Source organism: Populus euphratica, unplaced genomic scaffold (assembly GCF_000495115.2).
Source record: "Populus euphratica unplaced genomic scaffold, PopEup_1.0 scaffold5.1, whole genome shotgun sequence".
In the NCBI taxonomy this organism is placed as follows: Eukaryota; Viridiplantae; Streptophyta; class Magnoliopsida; order Malpighiales; family Salicaceae; genus Populus; species Populus euphratica.
Window position 1 is genome coordinate 2,997,950 of NW_011499848.1, and position 18,827 is coordinate 3,016,776.

The 18,827-nt window shown below is 34.7% G+C and overlaps 3 protein-coding genes across 4 annotated transcripts; 1 reads left to right on the forward strand and 2 right to left on the reverse strand.

Annotated features, from left to right (window-relative positions):
• The first annotated feature begins 758 nt into the window (after positions 1 to 758).
• LOC105115252 (inactive protein RESTRICTED TEV MOVEMENT 1-like) lies at positions 759 to 1,628 on the forward strand. The gene is made up of 2 exons (XM_011012094.1): positions 759 to 1,020; positions 1,240 to 1,628. Exons 1-2 carry the CDS (start codon positions 787 to 789, stop codon positions 1,489 to 1,491), a joined length of 486 nt encoding a protein of 161 aa, XP_011010396.1. The 5' UTR covers positions 759 to 786; the 3' UTR covers positions 1,492 to 1,628.
• A 1,991-nt stretch (positions 1,629 to 3,619) lies between these two features.
• Positions 3,620 to 7,660, reverse strand: HCF107 (high chlorophyll fluorescent 107). The gene is made up of 8 exons (XM_011012103.1): positions 6,942 to 7,660; positions 6,705 to 6,848; positions 5,645 to 5,950; positions 5,493 to 5,552; positions 5,145 to 5,390; positions 4,834 to 4,944; positions 4,555 to 4,731; positions 3,620 to 4,268 (listed from the first exon to the last, which is right to left on the reverse strand). Exons 1-8 carry the CDS (start codon positions 7,488 to 7,490, stop codon positions 3,873 to 3,875), a joined length of 1,989 nt encoding a protein of 662 aa, XP_011010405.1. The 5' UTR covers positions 7,491 to 7,660; the 3' UTR covers positions 3,620 to 3,872.
• A 1,080-nt stretch (positions 7,661 to 8,740) lies between these two features.
• Positions 8,741 to 17,526, reverse strand: LOC105115272 (FIP1[III]-like protein). 2 transcript variants are annotated; one of them, XM_011012113.1, is made up of 10 exons: positions 16,927 to 17,526; positions 16,148 to 16,362; positions 15,769 to 15,895; positions 15,489 to 15,557; positions 15,284 to 15,391; positions 15,058 to 15,159; positions 14,782 to 14,969; positions 13,937 to 14,127; positions 11,931 to 13,585; positions 8,741 to 9,566 (listed from the first exon to the last, which is right to left on the reverse strand). In XM_011012113.1, exons 1-10 carry the CDS (start codon positions 17,389 to 17,391, stop codon positions 9,057 to 9,059), a joined length of 3,630 nt encoding a protein of 1,209 aa, XP_011010415.1. In that variant the 5' UTR covers positions 17,392 to 17,526; the 3' UTR covers positions 8,741 to 9,056. The 2 variants fall into 2 exon arrangements, with proteins under 2 accessions (XP_011010415.1, XP_011010422.1); XM_011012120.1 differs by having other exon boundaries at positions 11,976 to 13,264; positions 13,616 to 14,127.
• Between the last annotated feature and the right edge of the window lie 1,301 nt (positions 17,527 to 18,827).

The window sequence follows — 18,827 nt, forward strand, 5'->3', positions numbered from 1 at the left end:
TCCTCATTTTTATAATTGTTATTTGCTTTTCTCCTATTAGTTTTTTATTGAAATTTTTTTCTATCAAATTTGGTCCTCGTTCTTTTGATTGTTATTTATTTTATTTGAAATACTTTATGAAATGTTAATTATTATTATTTTAATTTCTTCATCTTTTTTTTTAGATTTGATCTTTATTATTTTGATTATTATTTATTTTATTTAAGATAATTTATAAAATTATTTTTTTTAAATTTCATTATTATTCAAATTTTTAATTTATAAGATTTATTCCTCATTATTTTAATAAACTTGAGAAAAATAAAAATTAATAAATTATTTTTCAGTTTATTTTTCATAACATAACCAAACACTAAAAAATGTTTTCCAGTTCATTTTTTATATTATTATCATATTGAAAAATAATTTATTTTTTCTGAAATTTATTTTTTCTGAATTCACTTTCTTCATAATTTATTTTTCAAAATGTTTTTTTTTTCTACGAACAAATATAGCCCTAAAAACTTAGTTTTTTGCTTTTTTTTTTTAACTAAAAAACACCAAAAACATCACAGTATCTTACCGCGGGAATCATGGCTTTTATAAAGTAAAGCCATTTCAATTCAATTATAATACAAGTGAATTATTTACCTGTCGAACAGCCAAAAACTTGCACATCTTTTCTCCCTTTCAAAAAGGATAAAACCTAGAAACCTTAACTTAGAAGTAGAACAGATTTTGGCCTTTCACGAGCTAGAATAAAAGGGCATAGAGCGATATTCGTCTTTGAAGCAACAAACTTTGAAGATGATCAAGTTAGAGGCTGGAACAAAACGCATATCACTTATCTGGGGTCACTCTGAAATCTCCGACCTAGAATTTGACTGGGATCATAAGGGAAGTACTGGAATCTCCCACATCTATATTTCTCACGATAATCTTATCCGTTTTATTCAATTTCAGTATGTCGAAGAGAATGGAGTCCTGTCCAAGCTTTCTCCGATGCCCGTTAAGAATCCTTATGGTTGGAGATTCAATGTTGTAAGCCTCTCTTTGCTCACTCTATATATATTGTACATTGATTTGAACTTCGATTAAAAGTTTCCTTCTCTTAAAATTTTATTTGGTCACTCTATGATGCATCGTGCTTGTTTGTTAAATCAAATCAAAAGGGGTCTGGATTTGATATTTTGAATCACTACCAAGATTTTTATTCGTTGAATTTGGAATATATATGAGCATGTTAAATTTGAATAGCAGGTTAAGCTTGATTATCCTCGTGAGTTTCTCAAGGGGATTAGCGGCTTTTGGAGTAATGGAAATGTGATCTCATTGGCATTTACTACGAACTGGGAGACCTATGGTCCATTCGGTTGCAAGGCACAAAATGGTACTGAATTCGATTTTCAAACAGGAGATGAGCCTCTATTTGGTGGATTGCATGGATCCTTTGATGCCGAAGGTCTTAGAACAATCGGAATCTATGTGAATCCAGAAGAAGCCAAGCTTTGAAAGTTATCATCGATCTGGATTAACTAATAGCTGTCAGTCCTATTGATTCTTATCTCTATTTTGTCATAGACGTTTTACCCTCTCTATTGTGCTAATTACATCTTGCAGTCAAATATTCTCCCTTCCAGGAGTCCAAATTATATATGTAATACCCCTTTTTTAACATTTTGATGAGTTAAGTTTTTCTCAGTATATTCTTATTAAAAAATAAACACTAGATCAATATAGATAATTATAAATTTTCTAGAACACAAGCATATTCTAGTAAATATATTTTGAGTTTGAGACTAGCCAAATCTAGTCAGGATGTGGTAGCATATCAAGCCCCGGCCATCTCTAAAATAACAAATATCCTTCCTAAGACACACCTAAAAAGAACTCATTTCAAGGATAAACCCAACCTTCCAGGCTCACCAAGAGAAGGATCCATCTTCATTAGATCTAATCTAGAAAAAAAGTCAAGTAAAATTTGATGTTTTAGATTTTAATTTTTTTATACTTGTATAAAAATATTTTAAAAATCTATTATATTTTCATTAAATATTAATACTTGTATCAAAAATATTTTTCTTTGATTAAAAACTATTAGGATAAAATTACATTTAAAATCTTCTGTAATTACTAATTACAAGTTAGCTGGTTTGTCTGGTACTGAAAAAACTATTAACTATTTTAATTAAATAAATAAATAAAATTATTATAATAAATTAATTAACTAATTATACAACCTCATAATCCTATTTTCTTAGACAACATAGATTTTTTTAGATACGTCATCAAATTCTTAGCTAGGCGTTGTAAATGAAATTAAGACCATCCAACAGTTCTCGATATACACACCGAATTTACTAATCATCATTGGAAAGGACCTGTCTACTTTATAGTGACTTCAAAACTTGCATTCGTTTCTCGAGATTTTTAGCTTTTAGGATGCATTTTTGACCACCTTGGCTCGCTCCCGCAGATAGACCTAATCACCTATTTGAAGCCCATTTATACAATTGTTGTAGTCTCATAGACAGATTCAATTGTGGAGTGAAGGGAATTAAGATCGAAATATTGGTGTGTTTGGTTATTGCGGAAAGGGTCATGCTAGAATCTCCCATATTTTTGTCTCTCATTCAGATCGAAATATTGGAGTGAACGGAATTAAGATCGAAATATCAGGCATTCTTATTGAGCCAGTTCTCAATGCAAATTATTGACTGTACGCGCTTTACCAATTTGCACTCGCGCCCCGAGTATCTTGACAGGCACCACTTGATCACCGACGGGCATAAAATTCGTGTCCTATGGCAATCTTCCTTTTTGTCCGGCCACTTTCCTTTGCTGTAACAAGACGTAGTTGGAATACTTACCTTCTCGTAGGTATCGTGTTTATTTCTCTTCTCCTGGATTCGTGTCCTTTTCTTTTCTGTTCTTTTTTTTTAAAAAAATTATAATTATTAAAGGAAAGCCTGACTGATATTTCGTTAGGTTCTGATATTTTTCTCGACCATTGCTATCTATGCCTTTTGCATGGGTCCTGATCCTACCTCAGGAGTCCCTCACACACTTGCACTGAATTAAGACAATGCTGCTTTTGGATCACAGGTTAAAACGAGTTTGTCGCTCAGATGAGTGATGGTTATTTGGAGCATAATTTTCCCTCTTGCGGGATAATCTCACCTTAATTTATTACAAATCGACGAAAATGTTGTCCATTTGCCCTCGGAGTACAAGGCATTTGAGTTTCGAGGTGTTGAAGCTGAACATCAATCCAGCACGGGACATGAATTCGGTGGATTTCATGGATCCAGCAATAACATATTTCTTTTCTTTTTTAATTCCTTATCTCTTTAATTTCGAGCTTCCCATGATTGCCTTCGTCTTCTGTTTTTGTGAAAGCTTGACGCAACAGTACACAAACATATTTCTTTAAACTTAATTATACATGTCTCTTTTTGCAAAGAAAAGAAAAGGTTAGATCGGAAACACCCACCTCCCTCCCCATATATATATATATATATATATATATATATATATATATATATATATATATATATATATATATATATATATATATATATATATATATCGAAAAAAATACGGATTGAAAAAAAGTGCTCGAATTAGATTCTTTCTGTGCAAACTAATGCCTATAGTTACCATTATAGAAAATAGATTGTTTTTGGTAGTTACATCTGTAATTTTATATCAACAAATTTAATCTCGAATTATCTTTCCATGTGTTAGCAGTTTACACATCACTGTGTTCTACGGAGACATCCTGCTGTAGTTACAGCGTTACTGTACTAAATAATATTTTCGATTTTCAGACGTTGAGTTTCTTGAACCATGAACTCAAGTGTCACTTTAAAACTGCCTCTTTGAAACGACAGCTAGAATTTGGCAACGTTTTTCCGATTGCTTTTTACTGGTTTCCATATACTTCTTGGTGACTTGCCTCTCCATGGGGCCGGACTTGCAGCAGATGTTTCCAGGTTGACATCAAACTTGGTAGCATCAAGAGACAACCTTTCTTTAATGAAGGAATCCAAATCCAGTCCACTACCCCTGTCTTCTTTATAATTGCCAAAGTTGTTAGAGGATGGATTACCGGCTGAGTTGTCATCAACACCTTTTTCTTTACCTCTTGATATATTTCTCAAAGCTTCCTGCGCCTTCTTGTATGGGTCCTGATCCATGTTCAGGAGCTTCTTTATGCTGTCAACTGCTGGGTCAAGGATATCTAAAAATCCTGTAACCCATGAGACATCATCTACAACTTCGGTACGCTGTGTAAAGGATGAAAATATGTTAAATTGGGCTCCAATGATTCAACATTAAAACAAATAGATGCAAGTTTACATCCAATCCAATTTCCCAAGCAGCATGCTTGGTTTACTGATGAAATGATAGCACAATGATGAGAACAAGACTGAAGGAAAGAACAACCAAAAACTTTGTTTTTGATGATTTTGATTAGATGACCAGGTCAACCAAAATGTGGGTATATACAGCAGAAAAACATCTTTCTGTGCTAGATCTTGTCATTTAGGGTACAGAAAGGTGATCACTGACCTGTTGAAAGTAAAGGTTCCGAATTTCCTCGGCACGCACACTGTTTCCTTGATCGTCCTCCAACTGTGCCCATGTCATCCATGTTACATAACTCTGAGAATTTATATTTAGGGATGATCTAAATAATCTTCGAGCTGCGGACAGGTTACCAGCTCTTTGTTCCAGGACACCCCAAGCCTGCAATGGATGACAATGGAACAAGACACTCAAGTTGAAATGGATAAAAGTCATTCCAACATTGTTGTTAACTATACATGCATTTGAATTCATGCAAATTACCTGTAGACATCTAGCTGCACTTTCAGTGGTTGTGTTAATTGAAAGAGCCTTTTGATATAACTCCCTTGCAGTGGATATGTTGCCTTCTTTCCATTCCATCCATCCCCAAGCCTAAATTTGGAACATCAAACAGTCAAATAAATTTTACAGTGATAGTGTATAAGTGTTTCAATAATGAAAAAAATAGAAACAAGAATAATTTCCTATTTATGTTTGCATCAACACGAAGGAATTTTGAAAGAAGAAGATAAGACACAAGAATGATCGAGTTTGATTACTAGATCTGAGTATTGTATGAAGAAAAATCTTACAATCCAAACAGGTTGGTGCCTTGGGTCCAAATCAGATGCTTTCCTGAACAATACTCGTGCAAGATTTGCAGAAGAATGTCTATATTCCAACAAAGCAAGAGACTGAAGCAGAACAGCATCCCTTGGATTAAGTGCGTGGCCTATCGTTAAAAGTTTTCTTGCTTTCTCAATATTTCCAATATTAGCTTCAAAAACTCCCCATACATGCCATGCAAATCTGTTCTTAGGGCTTGCTTGTACTGCTCTCTGCAAATTAAATTAGAAACAAGAATATCACAGAATGAAAGACCGAAAAGGAAGCATGCTGCATGAAAACGTGGAAAAAATACAGCTCAAAGCAAGGAATACCTCAAAGAGTTTCCTTGCGACAAGATTGTTCTCCTGTTGCATTTCTAGTTGTGCCCATGCCTGAATCAGAAGATCTCAACAAATTGAGGATTAAATAATTTATGAAAGCAACATCACAACATCAAAGAATGTTTAGGATGCCAAGTACTTACAAGCCAACTGGCACAGCTTTTTGGATTACACTTGGTTGCTTGCCTGAACAAGTATTGAGCCTGCTCATATCGATTTGCTTTAGCTTCCAAAAGTGCCAGTGTCTGGTAAACATACTCATTTCCACCACAAAACTTAAGGCCTTTAGCAAGTAATTGCCTTGCCTTCTTAACATTTCCCTGTTTTAGCTCTAGAATTGCCCAACCATGCCAAGCAGCTACGTGTCTTTTATCAGCAACTGTGGCTGCATCGAATAACTCTCTTGCTCTCCTAATATTACCCATTTTATTTTCCAAAACAGCCCAGCACTGTTCCAAGGACATGTGCTGGTTAAATCCAAATACGAGAAATGAAAGTAGAATGGGAATGCAGTTCATCCTATGATATGTTTACCAACGTTGAGCCAGCGCTACTAATTTTACAACATACATCACCATGCTATCATTCCATGAAAAAAACCAAAGAATGAACCGACATCATATATATTGGCTGTACCAACATTAGGCACCTGCAGGATGCCGATGTGATTGAGTCGACAAAATGCGCGACCACAAGTTTGGAATTAGGGAGTTTTACAACAGTTAAATCTACGCAACCTATTCAAGAAGCTAAATGATCATACAGTGACGTCATTTACTACTCTCTGTGTCACATGAGTAGATGGGATATTCACTGAATGCAGAAATCTATCAACAAATTTCGCAGAATTCAAACATTGCACGACTCAACTGTAAAATTACCACAATTCCAAGAGGCCAGTGGCAGAACAATTTAAGAAATTAAAAAAAACATTCAAGATTCCCTCTTTTTTTGACAGTTACTAGTGAATGCAAAATGGGAATCAATACAAAGATCAAACTCAGGTAACAATTGACCCTGCCACCTAGAACCAATAGCTTAAGAAATAAAAGAAGAGTGAATGTCCTAGAACTTGCTTTGGGGGCATCAATAAAGATCAAAGCATTTCATAAGCCCTCAACAATTACCAAATCGATCACAAAAGATTAGCATTAAGAGTTGAATCACGTTTGTAGTCGGAAAGAATAGTTACACGTCTCTCACCTGCCAAATGTAAGGATTCTCTCCTTGAGTTGCCTGGCACCCTTTATCATACACAGCTCTTGCTGCTTCTGTTTTTGATTGCTTGCCCAATATCTTCCCTAATGCCACATATGGCTTCCCATCTTCAGGCCAATAACTAATACACTTAAAAAACCACAAAGAGGAACCCATTTTTAACAGCACCAATATTTTCCCCAAAAAATCAACCAAAGTTAATAACAGCAAACAAAAACATACCTTTCGCAGTATCTCCTCAGCTTCTTTATACTTAAAACGCCTAGCTAACACCTTGGCCTTATACAAAGCCAAGTCCAAATTCACATCAAGTGGCTTCTCTTGAGGACCGGAACCAGAGGACCCCACTCTCTCTGGCTCAAAAATCGGCATCTTTTTTGCAAACTCCTCGAGGCCCACATCAATGATTGTCAAGGATTTAGTGTTATTATCATCGCTCTCTTTCTCACTGCTCTCGCCGGAATCCTCACCGGGAACCTCCATGTCCGGCCGGCGAACAACCAGCATTCCCTCCAAAGAATCTCTCTTTGATTCAATAACAAAATTGCTTTTCCGGTTGCTAAGCTCATTGGTTCTTGATGATTCTAAGGAGAGAGGTTTCGGGTCTAGAACAGGAGGGGATTCCTTAGAGGAACATGGTATTGTTGTTCTTGTTTTGGTATGGATTTTGAAGTAGAGTTTGGAGTTGTTGTTGGGGTTTTGAGAGGGAGAGAAGAGAGTGAAAGTTGCTTTCGAAGTAGAAGAGGAAGAGGAAGGAGAGAAGAGGTGCATTTTCTTTTCTTTCAAATTTCTGTTTTTGTTAACGGATGGAAAGGAAAGTGGTCGAGATGAGAGAATACTGGGCGGGCTTTGTGAAGGAGAAAGAGGCGTGGTGTGTAAATGACCACCGCGGCCTCTTGGACTTGAGGTGGTATATTAGCATTTTTTATTTTTTTACAGTTATATGGAGTCTTATTTTTGGTAAGCACGAGAAATGCAGTGACTTTGAGTGTACCTTGGTATATGCAAACAAGGGACGTCACTGGCGTCAGAGCAGCCACGTCGCTCAACACATCTGGTGGCTTAGCTCTCTAATCTAGCTTGCAGATTTTTATGCCACGTGGACAGCTTCTGTTGGTGGGAAATCATAGTCTATCTCACGGACAACAATCTGCCATATCCTGGGACATAGTGACGCGAGCGTTCAAGACAAAGCAATTAGCTCTTTGGGACTCAGTTATACGATCGTTCATGACAAAATTGTTTTTGTATTTTTAAAAACGTTTTTAATTTTTTTTTTTGAAATTGTTTTAATATACTATAGAAAAAATAAATTTTTAAAAATAAAAATAACCCATTCTCGGAGTGATACTCTCACCGCAACTTTTAACCCTTTTTAAAAAACAATTAACAATTATTGAGTTATTTTTTATATAATAACATTAAAAAATTGTTTAAAAACAGAATAATATTCTATTTAAAAAAAGATAGAGCTGACAAAAAAGGGTGAAACTTTCTATCCAATACAGGGAATCAAGAATTAGTTTAGATTTGCTGGGTTTGAAAAACTTATATTTGAGATTATGCACTATTTTTCTTCTCAAGACTTCTTAGTAAAATAAAACATTAAAATAATTTTTTTATATTTTCATATTTAGTAATTGTCATTATGTTAAGCCTCACTGCCCGTCATTTGCAGAACACCTTAGCACAGCTATTTTACTCGCCCGAATGAATGATGGAAAACAGAATGTCTCACTGGGTAGAACAAAGGTGAAAGAAGTTTCCCACTGGTGAACGATTGAAAAAAAGGTGTGAAAAAATAAACACGTGCGAACACTAGCACAGTGCTATGCAACAGTTCACGCATCAACCTACAAACTCAACAGATTAGCATCATTTTGAGAGAATGAACACGCATCCTGACAGAAGGGGACTGAGAGAAAGACGAGCAAAAATTATTCTACAACTAGAAGATTCAGCATCAACGCTTGTGACCATCGATAAATCATCAAGTTTATCCCAATCAATAAATATTAACATGAAAGAAAACAATGATCAAGCTCTGAATATCATACAACAGAGACTTGTCGTTGCCATCAATTAAATATCAAATTACCACTATGATGAGCATCATAGATGTGTATCAGCACAATTAAATAATGCATGGCATTTATTAAATCAAGAAAAATGAAAATATTTCCACCGGAACTCCACATGATTTGTCAGTCATCGAGAAGTAATTTCCATGATAATTTGCCCGCTTCTATCCATCAATAGACAGTCTGAGGTAAACCTGGAGACCCAGAAAGGATGATTAAGAAAGGATAAATGCAATATACCTGCGAACGCAAAAACCTAAGTTCCACCCCATTGTCTCTTTCTGGCTGGCCTATCTTGGTTAGCTGGAACTGTATCGATCACCACTTCAACTTGGGGTTCGGAAGTCTTGTCCAGTTCCTTTTTCTGTGCAATTGGATCCTTAAAGCGCTCCCTACGTTTTTCCATCTTTGCTATCATGTCCAGTATCCGTTTACTTTCAACTGCCCCATTATTCTTGTTTCTACTGGAAGCATTTTCAGAGAGAAAATTTCTATTCTTCACATTGCAAGTTGGAACCACACTTTTAAAAGCACATTTTTTTGCCAACTTGCTTTCCATGCTTGATTCTTCTGCCATTATCTGGCCATCTTCAATGTTCAATTTTTCATTGTGCTCTATAACTTGAGATTTACCGATCCATTTCTTTTCATCATCGCCTCCAGTTTCAAGAACATCAGTTTGGATTCCTGTCTGGGATTCATTGAAATCCATCGAACACATTGGCTCCTTGGCAAACTTCAGATCCATCCTTTTAAACATACTTTTCTGCAGTAAACTTCGAACATTAGAACATCTTTCAGGGAACTTCATAATATATTGCCATAAGTAAATGTTAACCATGTATACCTAGCTACGATATTGATAGCAAATAAAAAAAAATATAGAGAAAATTGAATAATTCAAAGAACACATCAAAATTGTAAAAAGTCTAGATCACATTGCAGGAGAACCCAAATAAGCAAAATCCTGAAAACCATTAAGATAGCAAATCAGTGCAGATATTTTATAGCAAGTCCACAATCATATGAATTAGTCATCAACTCTGGCAACTTAAGAAACAAGCTACTAAAAATTATATACAGACTGGCAGGATTTCCATGCTGTTTTCAGCTGTAGTAAATTCCCTATCTTTACTAGACAGCATTGGACACCTTCTCAGCCTATGCTGAGTTAAATACCCATTTACAAACAGTCCATCAAAATGACTACTGCTACAACAAGAACCAAGTTGTTCCCAAAGCTTAATTAATATTAGCATTCCATGGGCTGACCTATATTTAGTTCTTTTCCAAACATATTGACTTCCCTAGAACCAAAGGCAAGCTCTTCACAAACACACTGATGAGGAAGTCTTGGCATTGAGAAGGTCAGATTCGTTAGAACCCTATCAAACAAATCCTCTCCTTGCAAAATAAATGTAATCCATTACAAACTCTTCACAAGAAGACAAACAAAATTTTTAAACCATCCACATTATAAAACTGGTTATGCAACATTACGAGCGCTGCTTGTATTTAGTAGCTCTTCCCTCAGCGAAGACAAACCATGAAATAACAACAGAATTGATAAAAAGAGATACTGGTTGCATACACAAAAGCAATAAATTAGCAAATAACCTCAATGGTGTCAAATCATGCAGCTAATATGAAATGATAATCTACCACAAAATACAGAGCTTAAATCACAATGGACTTGGTGCATGAAAAAGAAAAAAAAGGATAATGAACAAATGGACAATATTTCACATGATAATGCACCAAAATGCGCCTAGGACAGGATTGAATAGGATAATTGAACATCCATGAGCAATGCATGAAACAATAAGCACAAATTTGAACATCAGACAAAGCTTAAAAAGAATTCACTTCACAACAACAAAGCAACAAGAGATCATAACTCTTTACAAGGAAAACAGTTTGCTGATGTCTCTATGCATCAAGACATACCAAATCAATATCTGAATCAACTAAAAAAGACAGATGGTGAATAAGCAGAAAAGCAGGGGTACAGATATCATAAGGATCAGTCACAAAATATATGAGATTGCATAACGGTGAGTGAAACATAAATGTTGGAACATGCTGTCAAAGAGATGGCTATTTCAAAAACTCAAAGAAATAAAAATTATCAAGTTGAATAGTTACAATCTGCAACAAACCGTCAATCAAATAAATTTTCCTGATATTAAGTAAATCACAGATTCCCCACAAAATTCATAATTTAGGCAGCAATGATCATGCCATTGAGTTATCAACAACAAGATTCCTTTTATTGGAGTCAACTATGCACCAGAGTATTAGGGGGGCAGAGGAATGCAATGTTGATAACTTGATAAATATTTAAAAACTTTACCCCAGAGGGTAATCAATGCATCTGAGAAAAAAGCTATAATTACATTGCCCTGTTGTTTTGGAGGTATTTTACATTCAAATTCACAATAATCTTCTTCAGTGCAAAAGAAACTATGTAATGGCTTTCTAAATTTCATTTGCCAATCTGCCCCTACTAATACTATTAACAAATCTTAAATATAAGATCCATGCAGGAAGCATGCTAAATATACCAAAATACCTCACTTCGGAAGTGGCAAGTATAGAAAGTTTAGAGGATATAAAATGTATGAATGATCACCAGAAGAGCATAGCATGCAAATCGCATGCAAATATACTTTCAGAGGAGCATAGCACGCAATATCAGGTACAGGCATTGTAATAGTGGTTTATCAAAATCTGATTCCTGGAAAACTAATATTTTCCTGACAAGCTGGTTTCATTTCTCAACCTTCTGAAGTCTCTACAATAGCAAACAAGGACAAACTATTGAAAATTCCATACTAACATCAAATGGAAGCATGTCAAATATCAATTCTATAGCCATAGCAAGAAACATCACACTACACTTGCAATGGGGAAATTGCAGAACACGATCAACTGCTTATTACTGAGTGTTTCTTTATCCTGAATGGCTTATTGACACTAGAGCATGGGAAGACATGAAAAAATTCTTAGTGAGCTTCACAAAGTGAATCACATGGAAATTTTAACACGAGAAGAAATGTCGGATAAACACACAATGAGATAGCATTAACAAGAATAAAGACTTGCTCAAAAGAAGAGCACTAATACATACACGTACAGTTGTACAAGGTTTTGATCTCAGCTTCCCTAAGTTTACCTTTACTTCTCCAACATTCAGGTCATCTGGATCACAGCACCTCCTGACCATCTTCTCATGCCCCCTCCTATACATCTTACTAGTATTTCGATTGACACACCTAGCATTACTTCCTTCTCTGATCATTTTATAGCTATGCCGGCTAAAATCCATACCATTAACCACCACCCCACCAGTGGCAGATCTATGTTTAGCATGAATTATTTCATGTGTTGAAGTTACTCCATAGAAACATGGTTTCCTTTCGACATAAAGATTGCCAACATGATGCCTTAAAATAGATTCATCCTCTTTCCACTTAACTACTCTAGATCTCCTGCTATATTTTCTCCTCTCCAAATGAACCTGATCGTCAGGATAAATGATACCATCTTCAGCATCAATCTTATCATTAAAACTACCATCCCAACCACGATCCTGGCCCTCCCTGATGCATATTCGTCTCCTTGGTCTTCTATATCTTTCAGTTAATCTGGAGTTGAACATAACATTTCTTGACGACAACATCTCATGCCACCTTCCATCATTGGAATCATAAGTTTCCCTCTGATACTTGGAGAAAAAATGTTGATGAAGTGGATTGCAATAATCTTCTTCAGTTTCCATGTTCCATGAACTATTCAAATCCATACAGGGATCACAACCATATTTAACCCTTCTACTGGAAGAATTCCCTTCTCTCCCAATAAAGTTGCGCCTTTCACATTTTTCATTCAACGAAAACCTTTTCTGGTTGGCCAGTGGAACAGATCTTCCACAATTTTCTTGCATTAAGTCATCTTCATTTTCATGACCAAGCAAGCGCATACTGTGAGTGCTCTTCTGAAATCGGATGTTTCCACTCTTCCTTTTCCATAGAATTTCTCTCTCTTTGTGATTGTTGTACTTGGAAGCCAAATGTCTTGATCTCCAATAAGTGGGAGGAATCACGTCCTCCGGAAAGAGTCCTCTTCCAGAACTATACAAATCTTTGCACGTATCTTGATCATCGAATCTACAGCTTTGTTCATGGAAAGATTCCTTCTCATTCCAACCCCTTCTGTTCTGTGGAATCATCTCATCTTTAAAGCTGAAATTATATTTTCTATGACAGTGTTTTTTGTAAACAGCCTGAGCATGGTCATCCCTGCACCTTTTACCATTGTAACCACAAGAAGGGTCTTTCTGCCGACTATAAGAGAAATCTTCTCCATTTCGATAATCAAAATCATGCAGATTTTCAATCTGTCTGCTACAATCAAGGGATGAGCGATCCCTAAATGTGGGAGAGGTATAGCTATCATTATTAGGAAGGATCCTCCATTCCGGAACTCTACGGAGTCTCCGATTGTGATCCTTCCTTTCCTCCCAAACAGGTCTTTTATGACTTGAACAATTTTGGATACCTGATGTTCTTATAACACCATTTCTTTTAGGGTTCTTATGGTTAGATGTAACAGATTCCTGTAACTTGGTGCCCAAAGATGGCCTTCTTAAGGGACCAGGAGAATCTTTGACAGTATGACAGATATTGTCTCTGGATGCTTCAGAATCACTGTCAGAGTAGGATAGACTAGGGCTAAAATAACTGTAATCACTCAGTGATAGTTCTGGCTCACTCAGTAATTGATCTGACTTGCACTCCTTCCTGTCATTATTAGGAAGGATCCTCCATTCCGGAACTCTACGGAGTCTCCGATTGTGATCCTTCCTTTCCTCCCAAACAGGTCTTTTATGACTTGAACAATTTTGGATACCTGATGTTCTTATAACACCATTTCTTTTAGGGTTCTTATGGTTAGATGTAACAGATTCCTGTAACTTGGTGCCCAAAGATGGCCTTCTTAAGGGACCAGGAGAATCTTTGACAGTATGACAGATATTGTCTCTGGATGCTTCAGAATCACTGTCAGAGTAGGATAGACTAGGGCTAAAATAACTGTAATCACTCAGTGATAGTTCTGGCTCACTCAGTAATTGATCTGACTTGCACTCCTTCCTGTCAATTTCTTCCTCTTCCTCATCTACAGTTTCCATTTTTTCAGCAATGCCTTCTGAAGAATGGGCATTTTCCTTTTGATGGTGATACCCATCCGCATTAGAAATCTGGTTGGCTTCATTATTATCAGTATTCGGAGACATTTTATTGGACACTGACATTGACTGGAAACACCTAATGATAACAAATTAAAATCATTAACATCATCAGTGGCTCAACAAAAGCACTGGAATATAAAGAAAGCCAAACTTCTAATGTAATAGCCCGTCAATATAAAATGTCGCCTGAATGAACATGAAAATTAAACATCTTAGCCACAGCAACATCATCTTCCATCAACCAAGTCTCTGCTTCATTATATTACATTAAGCATAAAAGCCATGCTTATGAGACTTTTAGCCTCTGCTTAAAAAATATGAGATTCATTAGATGCAATATTACTAAACTGAGTATTTCTATTGAACTCCAGAAGCATAATAACGAACATGAAAATTAAACATCTTAGACCAAGCACCATCATCTTCTATCTAGTCTCTGCTTCATTATATTACATTAAGCATAAAAGAAATGCTTATGAGACTTTTAGCCTCTGTTTAAAAAATATGAGATTCATTAGATGCAATATTAATAAACTGAGTATTTCTATTGAACTCCAGAAGCATAATAAAACTCTAACTCGCATCCAAGACTTGTACCATGTTAGATTTTGATCGCCATAAAGCCACCATATTCAACTAGGAAAACAAATCCAAGCCAAACCAATTGAATAGGAAATATGAAGATAATTCTAGATATTTAAATGGTTAAAACTTTTTCAGAGAGGGAGACCTGGGATTTCCTTCCAGAGACTCTGCAGAGGGTTCATCTCTACTGGCACTACCAGAAGAGCAGGCATCTCTTTTATCATCAAGATTTAAATAACTTCTTTTTGATGCTCTGGGTTCAATGCTATCCATATGGCTTGATTGCTCCATGCTGGACTGAGAGGAATTGTCATTGGAGTCCTGCACATTGATCTGTTCCAAATCACACAAAGAATTAATCATTATATAGAGTAAAAAAATGTTGTAAAAGAAGTCTCACATATTTAAAGTAAAATCCAACCTTTATAACAACATCAGAATCCCAAACACGTGGACGCCTTAGATCCATGGTTGGTTGACGTTCACCAGTGCTGTCTTCAACCTGAATTGGTCTGCCTTTTCGCTGAAGCAATCAAAACAATTCATTAAAAAACAGCATACAAGAAAGCATACTAGACATTCATAGAAAAAATAAATGTAGTCAATGTGGTAATATCAAAATAAGGAACCCTTAATTTAGGGGGTACCAATCCCAGCTGCTTCCCCCCTCTATCAGCATATTCTGATGAAGAATCAACTTGACTAATATGGTCAGCTATAGCTATACTATTCTGCTCAGGTCCGAATCCATAAGCCTGATTTCAAGCAAATAGAATAAATTTGGAATTCGAGCATTCAACTATGATTTCACAATGGACATGAAAAGACCCCTAAAAAATAAAAATAACTCACCTGGGTAGATTTTGAAGAATGAAGAATTGACATTGCACCATGCATGTAAGACTGTTGCCCATATTGCTCCTACAATGCATCTCACAGAGTTTCAGTGATTAGTGGCCAATTGCCAGTTAACAAAAATGTGGTAATGGCAATAATACCTATCATAAATTAGTCGGGCATATCTCTGTTCTTTCTTTTTTTTCCTTTGCAAATGAGGTGTTAGAACTGTTTGATCATATGACTATAAGGTCAATTAACTGACCAAAATGAGTATAATGTTTCAAAAATTTACCAATGACATGCAGTACTGTTTCCAGCTATCCTCATTGAAACCAAAATTGAAGAAATTGGATATATGAACTCCAGGATACCTCCACTGCTTTTCTTCAAATGCATCAATATTTACATCTAGTATACTCCTGTTGAATACAAGGAAGCAAGATTTTACTTAATATTACTGGAGAATTAGAACTCTTGCATCCAATACAAGAGTACAAAAATTCCCTTAATCATTCATCACTGCAGCAATAGCAGCCTCGTAAATGTGAAATAACATTTACCCTTATTTAGAACATTAAATCATTTTGTATGTGCATTGCTGTTTGCTATTTATAACAACCATAAATAAATTGTATTTGCACAGAACTGGAGTAATGGGGGTATTTACTAACCTATACCATGGAAGTGAGTAACCATATCCACCATGAGATAGTACTGAATTGGTTGTAGCATGAAAATTAGCAACCCGGCCTGAATTTACCTTGTGTTGCTTGCACCTGTTATCTTCCCAATTACCTCTAGCAGAGCTAGAAGAACAAGATGCCACCCCAGCAGATTCATTGCCTTTTTTATTGCTCGGAAATGATGATCCATAAGGTCTTACATTCTAAACAATAGCAGGAGAACAAGAAACTAACTAGGTTATTTTCACATCAAGCTTCCACCTCTAGGAATACTATTGTTATAAAAAATAAAAACGCGGAACAAAAATATCATATTAACATGTCATTCTGCAATCAAACAAACCGAAAATCAAAACTGCTGATTTTGAACTTTTTTAACATTCTTGGTCTTGTACAATACCCGGACAATTCTCAAAAAGACACCATCTACATAACCATCAGTCATGTCATTGCACTTAATAAATCAGAACCAAAGATCTAAAGCTACAAATTAAAAATACAATCACCAAGATGAACTTCAAAACAAACTAATTAAACAAAACCCAAAACAAACTCATACTAAACTCCAGCTAAGAAAATTACAATATTTACGTAAAATTCAATATCTAATGTTAGAAACAGCAAATTCCACTTCATATCCATAAAAATTCTAAAATCAAGTACTTCGACTAAAGTCCAAAAGGTACACTCGTAGTCTCCTGCAAAAAAATAGAGACAAAAATCTGAACTGAAAAACACATAACACCATTTCCATGAAAACTCAGTACCTTATAATGCAAATGCGGCAAGTGATGAACACCCTTTACTCCATTCCCACTAGCACCACATTCTACTCCATTTTTAGCAACAACAAAACCACCACCCTCCTCCCCCTCTTCCTCCTCGAAACCGCCACCGCCATTACCATTACCGTTCCTTTCTCTGCCAACTTCAAACCCTTTACAATCCTCATCATTCAAAACAATATTCAGATCATCTTCACTATCACTCCCATCACCAACCTCCTCCAAAACCCCTAACTTCTCCTCGTTTAATTCCTTGGTCTCCGACACCAGGTTCTCTTCTTTTTTGCTTTGATTAACCTTTTTATGATCGCTGCCTCCATTTCCTTGATGTGATTCTGATTCTGTACATAAATTACTGGAGTTTGGTAATGAATCGATGACTGAACTCGCTTGAATCACAACATCTAAGTATAAATCACCGAAATCATCACCGGTTAAATCATCCATTTGGAAACCCTAAAGGTTATTAGATTTATGGGGTTTTTTTGTTAAATGGAGACACCATTTTGTTGATGGTTTCGAAATGAGTGAAGAAGAGAAGTGGAGATGGTGTTTTATGAGAGGGCTAAAACCCTCACATGGAATAATCCATAAACCCTACCCATACTATTCAGAATTGGATATCGCAACTCGGTCCTTGTATTGTTAGAAAATAACAAGTTAGTCCCTCAAGGTTTGTACATTTTTAATCACTTTCCATTTGCTCGTGAATCATCGTTAGAAAATATTAATTTTGTGTATTTATTTAATGTTTTGTTGTATTTTTAGTTTTTTTATCAGATCACTAAATTGGTGCTTTGGATCACTCTATTGACTGAATCAAAATATTTTTTAATGTAAAGAAAATTAATTGGGCACCACAGGCATGCTTTTCAAAAATAATTAAAATTTATAACTCGTGCTATAAACTAAATTAAATTTAATAAATTTATTTTATTTTATTATATAATGTAACAAAAATAGATAGTTGTGATAAATAATTTAAATAAAAAAAATAAAGATGAAAGGAGAAAAAATATTTATTTAAAAAAATAAAAAAGCAATTTAAATTAATCTGTCAAATAAACAACTTAATAATAAAAATAAATTATTTCTATAAAAAAATTAAAAAATATATAAAATTTAATTCTTAATCAATTTAAGGTTAATATATAAAATTAAAAAAAATCTCAATTGAAAAAAAAAACTTAAATTAATTTATGTTTACTTTTCAATATATTATTTGGGTTATAAAATTAGAATTAAAACAATAAATTTATTAAAATTATAAGATTTAATTCTCAACCAATACAATATAAAAAAATAAAATTAAAAAAATAATAATAAAAAGAGTAGAAAAAATTATTTAAGTAAACCCAAACAAATCCACGATATAGATCATAAAATTATAATAAACTCATGAAAAAAAACTGAAAAAAAAAGTTTAATAAATTAAATATTATAAAATAAAATTAAAAATTAAAAATATTTAAAATCAAACTTGATAGAAGAACTGATAATCCACTTTGCCACACTGGAAAGAGTCATCCGTGGAAAACAATGAGAGAAGAAAGGAAATAGCAAAAGCATCTCCAACGCAGCTGTGAAATGGATAGGCAAGAATAAGAAAGTTATATCTCGGCTTTTCTTTACTTGTTTTTATGCTACAAGAAAAAAGCCAAATAAAATGTTAAATAAAATATCTTTTTTTTTCATATATGCTATTTTTATATATATTTTTTAAAATAAAAATTAACAAAATGAGACTAACAAAAAAATAAATTAATTAAATATAGTTATGTCAAAAAATAATATTAAAATTATTAAAAAATAAAAAAATTATTTATTCTACTTTAATAAAATTGACTTTTAAAATATTTCTTGTTTCATTAGAGTATACATAA